Raw genomic sequence first — 14,470 nt, 5'->3', positions numbered from 1 at the left:
ATCACGTGCTTCCTTTGACATGAAATCCCCTTTGAATAAAATGTTTTGGTTTGACTCTTCAGCAGCTAAATCGATATATCTAAAAGAATTCAGGGCTAGAGACACAGCACAGACGGTAAAGGGCTCATGTTTTCTACTTTGTTCAAATCCCCAGAATCCAATGCAAAATGCTGCTGCCTGGTGTATGCCATTAATTCACTTGTATGCTTAAAACCCCACAACAGGGAGGCAGAAGCAAGTGGATACCTGGGGCTTACCGGCCGGCTAGTCTTTCTGAAATGATGATGTTTACCTGGGTTCAGTGATATATCCTGTCTCAAGAATGTAAGTTGGAAAGAAAGAGAAGAAGGAACTTAACATCAACTTTAGGCCTGTATAAACACATGTGTATCAACACACACATACATCAGCCATGTACCAATGTCACCTAGTAACCATTCCCAACAACTCAAGATGTTTTGTACTCCCACAAGTCCACTCTGGTATCCTCCCTTATTTAAGTGTTTCACGTGTACAGTCATAGTGGGACTTATAAGTCTGCATTTTGGTTGTAAGGGCAAAAGCATCCAAGGTTGGCATGCGTTTTTGTTTCCTAACTGAAGATTCGTAAAATATACAGGCTGATTTTTTTGACTAGTTGTGATTAAAAACAGAATCCTTTGTCCTGCTCATCTAATGGGAATTTCCATTACAGTCCTTCTAGGGTTCCCTTTCCGAAACTGGGACAGGTAATGTTTTGTGACATTTGACTCTGTCACTTTATGTGTACCAGTGCAGAGATGTCCTTGGTGAATGGGTGATCACTGCTGAATCAGAACAAGTGTTCCCTTTACAACAATGTTTTCCATCAAGATCCACATTTTTCCATATTTTCTTTCTCACCACCCTCCATGACACACAGAAAAATTTACTAACCTTTTTTATTCTATGGAAAGAATTCTAGAAAGGCAAGTAGGTATCAAGCAAGGTGACCCAAGCCTTCCTGAATTTCTTCAAGCTTCGTTTAAGCAAGAAAGCTCAGGACTCAAGTGTCAGCTTGGGACTCTTGTAACAAAACTGACAAGCTAGGGTCTTAATTAGTCCCCTTAGACCTAGTTCCCATGTGTTTCTTCTTATCATGAGCTGTATTTTATGAAAAATGCCTTCTGTATGCTACTTGTTCAATTTTTTGGAAGCACAAAGCTTATGAAACCGCTCACACAGCTGGACCTGGTTTCGCCTTCACTGCTTTCCAGCTGAATTCTTGCTTGGAGCCCACACAGCTTCTCTGTTGTCACAGTCAGTTTTCTGACCCGTGGGAGCTGCTGTTCCTGGCTTATCACGGCCTCCTGTTTCCATCCACTGCACAGAATCAAATGCCTGGACTTCTATGCTCTTTCTCTGGTCCCCTTTTTATCATCAATTTCCCTTCCCTTAAATGAGTGTCTCACTTCTGGTTTGATCTCTCGATATCAAAACCCGTTCTTATGCTTAACCATAAAAGTTGTCACTTGTCTGATACTTACTAAAAATGTACATTGCCCACACGGTTTAATCCAGTGGTTTTTAAGGAGCGTTTAAAGAGCTCCTGGTTAATGATAACCCTGGGCAATTCTGGGGAAGTGGCCTCCGACCTATATCTTGAGCATTATCGCTCTGTTGCCTGTCCTTTCTCTAATTCACTTGTTAGTATTTGTTTAAGTCAAGCCTTCTTTTGCTACAATGAATGAAAACACTTGGAGCTGTTCAAATAAAAAGAGACATTAATCAGAAGAAGGGCAAAGTGAAAAAGAATCTCGAGGCTACTTGAGATTCAGGTAGCTGTAAAATGGTTCTGCTGTTTTGTCCTTTTAAAAGTTCTATAAGCTTTTGCTTGCTTTGTCCTTACAGCGACACAGGTGTCTGTCTGCCCCATCTCACTTCCCTCCTTTGCCCAGCTTGCTTGTACTGTTAGTTTGCAAAATATGAAGTACATTGTAGAACAGACACAGCACCTCAATGGGTAGGATGACTGTATAACTTGCTTACATAAGTCAAATAAGCCCCAGCTGACTGTGGTAGACTTCTTTTGGATCAGTTGGCTAATATCACATGGTCAGACTGAAAAATAGAAGTGGAAGCAGCTATACGGAGCTATACCCATGTAAGGTTCTCTGAGTCACCTGTTCTCTCACATGCTTATAGTCCTCCATGTTTATTTACTCTCCCTTTAATTTTTCTGGTTAACCTTTCCTACCACTTTGGACTCTACCAAATGGCATGCCCTCATCCACTCAAATATTATATTGACTTTCATCTTATTTAGTCTTGAGATATCCTCCCTTTAAATAGTTCTTATTTCACCAAGTACAGAGGTCACTAAGTGAGAGTTATCTTACAGACAGATAAATACTCTAGAGACTAAAAGAGAATCTCATAACATAATAAGACTATCAAGAAAATAGACCAGAAAGCACGGTTAGGGGAATATATTTTCCTGAGGAGAAAATAATCATATAAGCTTGATACTGTAGTTCAGTTGTATTATTATTATTTTAGTGAATCCACATAAAAGATTTGGGTTACATGGCTTTGCCTCATATTTACTATATGCTACTGTATGATTCTTCTCCATCTAGCTGGTTATTTCTATCTACCTGGCATAGTTAAATAATAAGATGGGGCAATGAGTCTGCCAGTAAGAAAATTTCAACTCAAGATAGTAGTCTAAAATGTTGATGATAAGAATTTGAAATGAAAGAAAGTAGTAGCAACATGTAAACATAGGTTTACATAGGTGTTAATTGTAAAGCCATTACCTCATAGCCAAGTAAATGTCCATTGCTCGACTTCCAGGGAATTGTGTTCCATGAAACTTCAATTTCTGAGGAGGACAGACTATGCGCAGAGATGTGAGATGGGGCGACTGTAGGCTCTGTTCAGAAACAACAACACAATGAATATAATGATAAAGTTGTCTACTAATTGGCAAATCATCAGAAATTGTATATATTTTTCCAAATTTCAATTCAATTTTGAGACAGGGTATTTCATGCTGTCCTAGCTGGCCTGGATTCTTTATGTGATCTAGGCAGACCTATCTCTAGTGAAAATCATCCTTGTTTCTAGAGAACTATGATTACAGGAATGTACCACCATAAATTTTTTATTTAAGGGCTGAAACTTTTTAAATAACAATAACAACAACAACGACAACATTGATCCGCAGAAGAACTTTATTTTTCTGTAAAAACACTTGAAACTATTTATTATGTCCTGAAAATATAGGTGTTACTCTTCTGCTTAGGAAAAGGTGATATCATAATTATTAGGTTGTTGTTACCTCATTGCCAAGCAACATATATTTTCATCCCCTGGACTTATTTTTTAGTGTCTTCTTTCTTCAATCTATCATTTTGTTCACTTCATCCTGTCTTTGTTTATCTCCCTCTAGCCCAACTCAGCTGCTTAGGAACTTCTATACATATATATGCTACCGACATAGTATCATGCCAAACACAGGCCAAGGTCAAGTCAAGATATTAACTAATAAGTAGGGAGCAAGTGCCTTTTCTAGTTTAGGTGTATAGGAAGCAGATTTAAGTGCAAATGCTGTCAAAGGAATGGGTAGACTTGTCCATGTTATTACATTGGAAATCTTCTTTCTACTAAGCATTACTGGGTTTTATAGGGTTCACAGAGATTCTCCATTCCCAGGATACTGGTTCTTAGCAGAAATGTCTCCTCTCCAACATCAATTTCTGTATTAAATAGTCCTGATCATTGGTCATGCCTACATGAAGCTGAATAAATTAAGGGGTTAAGGATGATCACAGTGGGTTCTAAGAGACTCTCACGGTTAGGACAGAGTCACTTAGCACCAGTCCAGCACTAGCAATCTAGAGCATCAGATCATTTTCTGAGCCTGCCTGATTGTAGTTGTCTACTGTGGAGGTGTACTCACTGGATTTTGCTTCGACTCAGTGAGGTGCCATAGCATATTTCTAACATATATTTTGCCTTTTTAAAACCAAACCAGAATTGTGTATTTGTTGATTAAACAAAAAGTCATTTTACTATGTTGCAAGTCAGACAATAACAGTAACAGCAAAGGGGATGTGGGCCAGGCAAATGTAAGCAGAAAACTGTGGATGTCTCTCCCTTCTACCACCAGCACTCAGGTTTTAGGTGCTCAGGTAGGTGCACAAGTAGGCAGTGTCTACAAACTTCCAGTTTCACCATGTCCTAAACTCTGTTCTGCCCTGTAAGTCTTGTAGTTTCTAGAAAATGTGGTTAGCTATAGACATTAGGATCTCCCATTTGAAAATATTTTTGTAACTGTCTTTATTCCTCCTCATTAATAGAAATTAAGAACATAAAACAAGATGTGGGAAGTTTTACTAAAACTGCCCAGGTTGGAATTTAAACTTTGAAACATGTATTATAATTTACACCCAAGAGTGAAAGGTGTGTGGGGGGAAACCTGCTATCATAGTTCAGAAATTCAGAATGGGTAAAGCCAAAGTACCTGGGTGAATTTTTTTTTCCATTTACTATATATATTAGCAAATTCATTTACATCTTTCATCAAGATTCCATTTTTTCATTTGTAAGTAGAGACTAATAAGTCATCCTATATACCAACCTTTATTTGAAATTTCAAGTTGGCAATGCCTGGCAGGTGTTGGCTCTCCATCTACCATGGTAACTTCTGCTCTTTTTATGAAATAGATACAGAGCTACCAGTTAGTTGTCAATATCTCAAATGGCAAGTGTGCTTGATTCTCTATTACCATTTTCTCAAGAGGGCTTGAAGGAAGATATTATTTTTCGATTTCTTCAGGGGGTATACAAGAAGGACTGATCAAGTTCCCAGTGAAGTATGTAAGTGTCTAAAACAGTTGAAGTCATCTTTCAAAGAAACACACTCTACATCTCTTAAATGTCAAACTCCTGGTTTTCATTATCCATCATGTTCCTGTCCTTTGCTGAGGCCGTAGGAAACATGGCTTACAACTCTAGGCCAGGGTTGTTTTTATGGGTTGCTTAATTTTTTTATACCAAGAAGAAAAATGAGCTTTGTAAGGCCCAATATCCCATGGTAAGATGAAACTCAGTTGGGAGTAACTTATGAAGAGATTTAACTGAATATTATGATCTGTATCTATCCAATGAGTCTTACCATTCCTAGTAAGGTGTGGTTGATTCTTATGATCCACAATGGTAAACTAACAACAGCCCTGATGACTGTTTCTTTGAAAAAAACACACACAGTCTCTCCCTCCCTCTCTATCCATCCATCTATCTGTAAAGCCACACGGGACTTTCGAGACTTATTTTTTTATTTATTTAATAATGCAATGCTACAGATTGGGTAAAACTTCTTCATAAACCCTACATCTGACAGAGGGCTAATATCAAAAATATATAAAGAACTCAAGAAGTTAACCTCAAAAAACCCAAATGACCCAATTAAAAAATGGAGTTCATTCGGTCCCCAGCTCTGAAAAAAAAAATGGAGTTCAAAGCTAAACAGAGAATTCACAACAAAAGAATCTAGAATATGTGAGAAGCACTTAAAGAAATGTTCAAAGTCTTTAGTCTTCAGAGATGCAATTCAAAACGACCCTGAGATTCTACCTCATATCAATCAGAATGGCCAAGAGTCAACATTCAAGTGGCATCCCATGCTGCTGAGGATGTGGGGAAAGAGGAACACTCTTCTGGTATTGGTGGAATTGCAAACTGGTATAACCACCCTGGAAAGGAATCTGGAAGTTCCTCAGAAAATTGGAAATTGTTCTATCTGAAGACCCAGCTATACCACTCTTGGGCATATACCCAAAAGACGTCCCACCATACCAAAAGAACATGTGCTCCATCATATTTGTAGCAGCCTTATATTTAATAACCAGAAGCTGGAAACAACCTAAATGTCCCTCAACTGAGGAATGGATACAGAAAATGTAGTTCATTTACACCATGGAATACTATTTGGCTCTTAAAAAGGAGGATATCCTGAGTTTTGCATATAAATGGCTGGAACTAGAAAATATTATCCTGAGTGAGGTAACTCAGGTCCAAGAGAACATGCATGATAAGTACTCATTGATAAGTGGATATTAGCCAAAAATTGCAGAACACCTAGGATACAATTCACAGACTGTAAGAAGTGCAACAAGCAGAAAGGTCCATCTGAAGATACTTCAATCCCACTTAGAAGTGGGAAGGAAGTAATAACAGGAGGCAAAGAGAGGGAGGGACCTGAGTGAGAGGGAGAGAGGGAGGAGAAAAAGGAAAGAGGCAGGTATGGGGAGGACAGACGTGAAGTCCAGAGGGCCAAGAGAACGAATGGAAATAAGCAGTCTTGGAGGGGGAGGATCCTCTAGAAAGTACCAGAGACCCAGAGGTGAGAGACTTTCAGGACTAAATGGGGGTAACCCTAGCCAAAATGTCCAACATTGGGGAGAGGGAACTCAAAGAGTCCACCTCCAATTGAAAAATAGGACCTCAAGTGGAGGGACTTGGTTATTAACCAACAGTCAAATTTTCTGACTCAGAATCGCTCCTGTCTAAAACTGCAGGAACAAAAGTGAAGCAGAAAGTGAAGGAAAGGAATCCCAATTTGGGATCCATCTCATGGGGAGGCACCATAGCCTGACAATATTACTGATGCTATGTTGTGCTTACAGACAGAGCCTAGCATGGCTGTCATCTGAGAGGTTCTGACTGAGAACATATTCAGACACTTACACCCAACCATTGTACTGGAGTCGGTAACTCTTATGGTTGAATTAGGGGAAGTATTGAAGAATTTGAAGGGGGGAGCAACCCCACAGAAAGACCAGTCTCAACTAACCCAGACTGCAGGGAGCTCCAAGAGACTGTGTCACCAACTAGGAGCATATACAGGCCAGTCTAAGGCCCCTTGCACATATATAGCAGATGTCTGCCTAATCTGGTCTCAGTGGGAGAAGATCTGCTTAGTCCTGGAGAGATTTGAGGCCCCAAGGCAGGGGGGGTGTTGTTAGGGGAGGAGAACCCTCTCAGGGGCAGGGGGAGGAGAAATTGGATGAGGAACTATGGGAGGGGGAACTTATATGGGGGGAGCAATGAGTGGAATAAAAAGAAATGAAAAAACAAAAACAATGCAATACCTTCCTCTGCGGAGAACACAGTTGTCACTGGGCTAAAGGGTCCTTCACCTTTGTTATTGTAAACACCCACTTTAACTTCATATGGCGAAAAGGGCACGATGCTTTCATTCCTAAAGACGTATCTTGGATTATCTGGGGATGTCACCACCGTCTGGATCCAGGTGGTAACCCCAAGTGGGCGAAAAGCAACCACATACCCGAAGCCTCCTGCATTCTGGAGTTCTTCAGGGACTGGCTACAAGGAAAAGACATATCAAATCATCCTCATACATCTGGTCAGGGCAAAAATGATGGGAACATGATTTATGGACCTGAAAGTCATTAAATAGTGATCTATATGGAATTGATCAGATGTATCTTTAAAATGGAAAAGCACCATGGGGCAGTCTGCTGAGCTGCTCTTAAACAGGCATAGATCACTCATTCACAGGCATCTGGATAATGAACTTGCATTGTCTTTGATTATTCAGATATTAGAATATAACATGGTTTAAATCTGAGTTTCTAAACTTTCATTCAAGCAAACCTGTTATTTTAAGACAAATAAAAACAATAAAATTCACAAATGCTAATTGCATAGAAAGGGTCATACTGGGATATTATGACTTTGTATAAAAATTACAAAAGGAAAGGAAGTTAATACAGTGCATTAAATTCAAAGCTGCACGTGATGAAGTAAAAAAAAAAATCTAGTTATATTCCACCATGGGAAATGGCATTTTACTTGTTAGCATCTGCAAATTACAGATATTTTAGCTCTATTGTCTTTTAAGTGTTAAATCCATTGTTATAGTATTTTCTAATTGTGACATGAACCTAAGGGTAAGAGAATGGCCAGGAAGAAACTAGACACTCAACCACATGATGGTCTGTGTGATATCGACTGGACACACAGGGCTGCATAGAAAATTAAGGGTGAACCAGAGTGAACTGTTAACACCTACTCCTCAGAACTATGCCAAGAGCCAAGTGATTCTGATCATGCTGTTTGTTATCTCCTTGCCTTGCTCTTTTCACGGATACCACATTACAAGGATGGAACAAAAACAGTATGTGCTAATGATCATTGAAGTAGTTAGCATAGGATGCAGCAAGGGAGGAGCAGCCCTACTGGCATTAGTGCCTCTAGGACCATGACCACTACCACTCGTTATAGCATGATGGGCCAGCTTCAGGATGATCAGCTACAAATACTGTTATAATCACTACCAACAACATCCATAGTGGCAGCACAGCTATGAGATGGACCAGCACATCAGTGCTGGAACTGCTAGACTTAGCACTATCTATTCTTCCAGCTATATAGAATCACTGCCAGTAAGAGAATTCTGCATGACCCACACCTATCCCATCACCAATTCCACAAGCTGTACAGAAACACCAGCAGCACCAGTACTCCTCACAGCACCAACATCACCCGAAACACCAGAATCAGTACAGATATAGCACTACCAGTGCTGTAGACAATAGTGGTGACTAGCAGAAACAATGTGACCAGCACTACTGCCAGAGCCACTAGAAGCATCCTCACTAATGCCAAGCAGAATTATCTGCATTGCTACCACTGCATTACTATCACTGTCGTCATCAGTACCACCCCCATCATTTCAGCATTATCACCACTGATACTACCAGCCCAGCTAGTGTTATGAACATTATCTGTGACACCAACCCTACTATCAGTATTAACTTCAGCAGTAGCACCGTCTGCATCACTAAAATTAGCGGGAGTCTCAGCGTAAATACTGCCACTCATACTGCCACCAGCCCAGACAGTATGAACCATTAGTACTTTCACAACCCTCACCACCATCAGTGTCAGCAGCAGGTCCTTGTACTGTTACTAGCATCAGACTCAACCATTCCCTAAACATGAGCACCATTAGTGATATCAAGAGCAGCAACAGTAGCCCCTTCAGTCACATGATCAACAGCTCCACACATCCACCTGGGCAAGCCACCAGTAGCAAGCGCACTAAAATTAGCAACAGTGCTAGTCTTGTCACCATCAGCATCACTTAGCAATACCATTGCTGGCACTAATGCCACCAGTAACGTCACAAAAACCAATGCCAATACCAGCTTCAGTGCTACCAGTATCTATACAAGCACTGCAGTTACTACCACCAACAAAAGCATCACCACCACCATTACCATCACCATTGTTGTCATCGTAGTTGTCATCGTCATCACATTGATGGAGACTGTGATGATTGGATGAGGAGGTGTACCCTGGTGGAAAATATATTACCCAGACACTTACATCCCAGGTTATCACTAGCTCAGATCGGCTTCCACCTCCTCCGCTGACCTCAGAAGGTGCGACTTCTGGAGCTGGGTAGGTCAGAGACAGAGACAAAACCCTACTTTTATTCGGTAATATCTGAAAAGAGACTCATTTACTTATTTGCAATATCATTGAGTTTTGTCATCGACACACTGTAAACCCATTATACAGATACATGTATATACAGGTATTTCTGTATCTCATTTGTAAGATCATCAAAACTATATTCATAGGCATTTATAAAACATTTTGGCAAACTCACCAAATTATATTATTTACATGAAACCATAAATAATTCTGAAATCTCATTACAAGTAAGAAAAATATTTCAACCCAAATGAAAGATACTCCATCCTTGGGGGACAGAAATATGAGGAAAGGTAACTTCCCAGGACACAGGGAATCAGAATGGCAGAGATCCTTCCAGATTATGAAGGAAGTCTCAGCACAGTGCAGGCATTGGAACAAGCCACCCAGACTATAACCCTCAGGCCCTGCTAGGAAATGTTCTTGATATCCACCCCCGCCCCCCAAATGTCAGCTTCCTTGCTCATGCTGAGAAACTTTTGGTTAGTACATCCTCAGATGAAACTAGAATCTAGCTCCTATGGCAGGCCTTTGTAACGCACACAGCGGTATTTGCTGCATGCATTACAGATGGACCCTATATACATTGCATGAACAAATGAAGATGAGAACCGGTACGCACAACACCTGCTTCCCACAACACCCAGCAAAGCATTAGGTGTGCACTGTCCCGAGGAAAAAGGCGTTCTTAAAATTGTGCAAACATATCCCATGCCTCCTTTGGATCAGTGCTTAAAGTGATATGTTCATTGTATCACATGCCTCATGTTAATCAATACCATTTATTCTGGAAAGGGAAATCTTGATGCTTCCCCCCACCCCATCCATCAGGAACTTTCCTAAACAAACAGTAGGTTTACATGCCAATTTTGAATTTTGATGATAGCACATTTTTAGAATTATGAAAGTAGCCTTGTGATACACGTCTATTGTTGGCTCATATAAATTCTTAAAGTGATGCTTTTATAACCTAACACTTATGGAGCCATCACAGACTACTCATCCATTGCTTATGTAGATTTGCTAGGTATGGTGGCAGAATGAGTTATTTTTTCAGCACCATAGCTCCCAATGGTATTATCAGACCAATTTTTCAGTGCTTTTTATAAATGAAAACAGTGTTTCTTCTGCAAACTGGTAACTATGCCAGGTAGTAATTATAACCTTAAGTGACAAAAGCATATTAACTCAACACACACTAATGATCGTCTATGACTGACTGAACTCTTGGAAATGTCACACGACATCAGACTCTCTTAGGTGTTTCTTTTGATAAATGCCATATGGCAAAGCCTGCCATTAGAAAGGTCATATTAATGTGACAATGGATTATCAAGACAGATCGGTGACTGTGAGACCAGAGCTAATAGAAATACACACCCAGGTAAATCTATTAACCCATTACTCAGAAAACAAAATCACTAACCTGCCTCTTCAGTCCTTACTTTTTCTGAGGGTAAACTGGGTTCTCCACCTCCGATTTTGTTACTGGCTACAACGCGAAATTCATATTCCACCCATGGGTTTAACTCCACAACAGTAGCTGTTCGTGTTTTTCCATCAATGGCCTCAGGTACTACAGAATGTTAGACAGTTCAGAAGGTAAGAGCCTGCCCAGTCCAGCATTCAGTTGATACCTATTCTTCTAAGTCACTGCTATTCACCTTCCACCTACTTTACCTGTTCTGACATTTTGCCAGCCCACAGAGAAAGGTGTCCTAGCCTGGACTGCATATGATATAACTGGGCTGTGACTGTCGGTGCCTTCCGTCCAAGAGAGCTGGGCTGTTGTGTCTGTAATTTCATCTACTTTCACGTTTTCCGGTGGTCCAGGTGAACCTAACAGAGGCAAGAACACAAAGAGCATCCCATAAATGCCATCATCTTCTACCAAAAAGGCTCAGGCCATTACTTTAATACCACTTTCAAAAGCACTTAAGGGAAGAGGCCACTTAACTGGCAATAAAGCGACCACTTTTTTCATGGCCCCATTGTTATATGTGAGACCTCGATGAGAAGCTGTGATTCTCAACACTGTGTGCTGACAGGTGGCAGGGTATCCACTTACTGAGGCTCTATTCAGCACTACCCTGTACCCCTCTAAATTCAGCATCCCCTGAACCTTTCTCATGTCACTGTCCTCTGTTTTGGCTGAGCTGCGTTACTGTGAAACACATCTTGGTTTGCTACCTCAATGTATCTTATTCTGTGATACACTTTGGACATTTGCATTTCAGCCTCACTGTGAACCAGTAACCTAGATAACAATCAAGGTTGGTGAATTTTCCCATCACTTTGGACAATACCTCTTCTTGTGGAGACAGACACACATGGACCACATTCTCTTTCCTATTAGATACACCTGCTGAATTAATGACATGCTCAGAAAAACATTGGCTTGGCACCAGCTACGGAATGCCAATTACAGCAAGTCCGATTTGAAGGAAAGAGTTGAGGTTTTCATTTCTTTGAATGAACACATTCTTATTGTCATACCCTCTGGCTTATGGGTGTCAGGGACATTCTTGTATTGTGTCTGGCTATGGCTTTCCTCCAGTGAGGAATGCTTGCAGACTGCATTGTTAGACAACACAGGAAGAATTCATACTTACCTCTCACTATGAGCTCAGCTGCAGATGAAACGCTGTCCACCCCTGTCTGCACCATACATACATACTTTCCACTGTGTTTCAGTTGAATGTTTCTGATCATTAAATCACCTGACGAACTCTGTTGGGGAAACAGGTAATGAAACAGTTTTACGTTTAACAACACAAAGGATCTTGAAGGTGAAGCAATCTATGCATAGAGTACACAATGTGGTAAGCAATGAGGAGACTAAAATCATAGGTTGCATGGAAACTAAGACAAGTTCAAAGTCACACATGATGGCAGGTTGATTTCTATATGCATGTAAAGCATTTCTTTGGGTATTTATGCTTTCAAATATAAACGAGGGCAGAGATTATAATCTCAGACTCTATTTGCTTCCACCAGGCGACACTTCTTTTTATATCCACTGCTTAGCACCAGCTCAGTTTTCTCTCTTGTTGCAACCCTACTGCAATTATCTGCCTGAGAAGAGGAGGAAGCATTTGGGTACCTAGTGGGAGATAAATACAGCATGGCAGGGGGGATTACCATGGTTGAAACATTTTTCTCTTTCTCCACATACTGGAGCTTAAAAGACTTAAAGTCATCTAATTCCTTTAAAAGCTACAGAATTTAGAGCAAGGAAGTATGTATCCCCTCCAGAAAAAAAAAGAAGAAGAAATTAAAACACTTTAAACCTTATAAATAACATTTTTTCCAGAAGACATTTGTTGGCATTCCCTGATACCAATTAATGGAACAAATGTGAATCTAAATGCTCAACTTTAAAAGGTCCTCAATTTAAAGAGAGTATAAATTCACATTCATGAAATGACTAAGAGCGGGTCATTTCCCCACTGTAGTGAAAATCAAGCTGACACAAGAGCATATGGAAGATGAAGCCCTTTGTAAATGATCCTCACTTCATGTCCAACCCAGGAGAGGGGAAGGGCCAGTGCTTCTCTTGTTAATTAAAAGGAATTTTACTCTTGCATACCTACAATTTGCAAGAGAGACTCAACTGTTCTGATTTGAGATAGCTCCATGAAACCCTGTCCCGGCTAATATTTTTTATATTGCTCCCCAACCTTACAGCTGTTAATGGGCTGTGTATTCTCCACTGGTTGGATCATATGTCTTTAGATGGGATTTCTGGGGTATTGGGAGAAGCGGCTGCCAGGTGATTGATGGCTGTAATTAAATGATAATCCAGAAACTGTTCAGTTTGCACATTTTTACTTTTATCCAGTTGAACTCTTTTGTTTTCGTCCCTCCCTCTCTTTCTCCTCGGGGTTATTTAGAAATGTTTCCCCAGGAGAGAACCATCCCTGCATGCTGACCTTTACGAACTTCTCTGGTTTTTATGAGCTCTGTAACCCATAGGAGGATGGTTATCATCTCCGTAGAAATTTCTTCTTTTCAACAAAGCCTAGTGATTTGTTAATGCCACCAGGGCACTGAGTGAGGACTCTATTCTTCTGTCTTTACTTCATTATTTTGAAATAGCCAGGTTAGAGAGAATTTAGCTGGACTTTGATACTTAGTCATCTGGATCTAGCTTTTAGACACTCTAGCTGCTGTTGGCTCTAGAATGATTGAGGAAGAAACTAGAGTTAGGAATTTGGACTTTTGACTTTTGTTACTATTGAATAAAGAAAGAGAGATAGCCAAGCTTGAGCATAAAACAAAAACCAAATAATGACAAAAACATTTTAACAACAACAACAACAAAAAAGTCAGGTTCATCTGCAGAAGATATAAAATAATTAAAAGAAAATAAATCATATTTTTAAAAATTTCTTTAGTGTTATTTTAAACGTATGAATGTTTGTCATACATGTATGTATGTGTACCATATGTGTTATCCGTGGAGACCAGAGCCTTTTGAAGCTGGAACTGGAATTATGTGAATAGTTGGGGGCTGCCACATGGGTGCTGAAAACTGAATTGGGGTCTTTGCAATAACAGCAAGTTTTTGAAACTCCTGAAATATTGCTTTAGTCCCTAAAACTATTAATCATTTTGGTCTACAAAACGGAACAAAAGATGTAACTAAGATGTGTAGACAATGGGAATCATTGATTCCCCCGCCCTCAAGACTATCAAAGATTAAGTAGAGGAATCGTTAGTTGAAAAAGAAAATTTTGCAAAAATTAAGAGGCTTTTCATCTTAATTTCATCTATATCAGTAAAGTCTGTTTATTTGTACTGTTCTTTTCCCATTTTTTTTCTTTATACAAAACTGCACAAACTGCTTCTTCCTTTAGAGTCACTGAAGGACAGAGCCCTGTCTCAGCTTTCTGAGACATATCTGCAAGTCAGACTCACCAGGTACAGAGATGCAGAACAAACTATGTTTGTACATACAGGAGGAATAAAACCATGCTGC

At 40.0% G+C, this 14,470-nt stretch overlaps 1 protein-coding gene across 1 annotated transcript in view; it reads right to left on the bottom strand.

Annotated features, from left to right (window-relative positions):
• Cntn3 (contactin 3) overlaps positions 1 to 14,470 on the bottom strand; it is a 356,765-nt gene that overhangs the window by 26,638 nt on the left and 315,657 nt on the right. Inside the window, exons 14-19 of the mRNA XM_032906010.1 lie at positions 12,102 to 12,219; positions 11,170 to 11,328; positions 10,916 to 11,065; positions 9,379 to 9,449; positions 7,116 to 7,350; positions 2,778 to 2,893 (exon numbers count right to left, since the gene is read on the bottom strand). Coding sequence (XP_032761901.1) covers positions 2,778 to 2,893; positions 7,116 to 7,350; positions 9,379 to 9,449; positions 10,916 to 11,065; positions 11,170 to 11,328; positions 12,102 to 12,219 — 849 coding nt within the window. The remainder of the gene's footprint in view (positions 1 to 2,777; positions 2,894 to 7,115; positions 7,351 to 9,378; positions 9,450 to 10,915; positions 11,066 to 11,169; positions 11,329 to 12,101; positions 12,220 to 14,470) is intronic.

This window comes from Rattus rattus, chromosome 6 (assembly GCF_011064425.1).
Source record: "Rattus rattus isolate New Zealand chromosome 6, Rrattus_CSIRO_v1, whole genome shotgun sequence".
Classification (NCBI taxonomy): Eukaryota; Metazoa; Chordata; class Mammalia; order Rodentia; family Muridae; genus Rattus; species Rattus rattus.
Note: the sequence above shows the minus strand (reverse complement) of the source record. Positions and strands in the feature narration are given on the sequence as shown.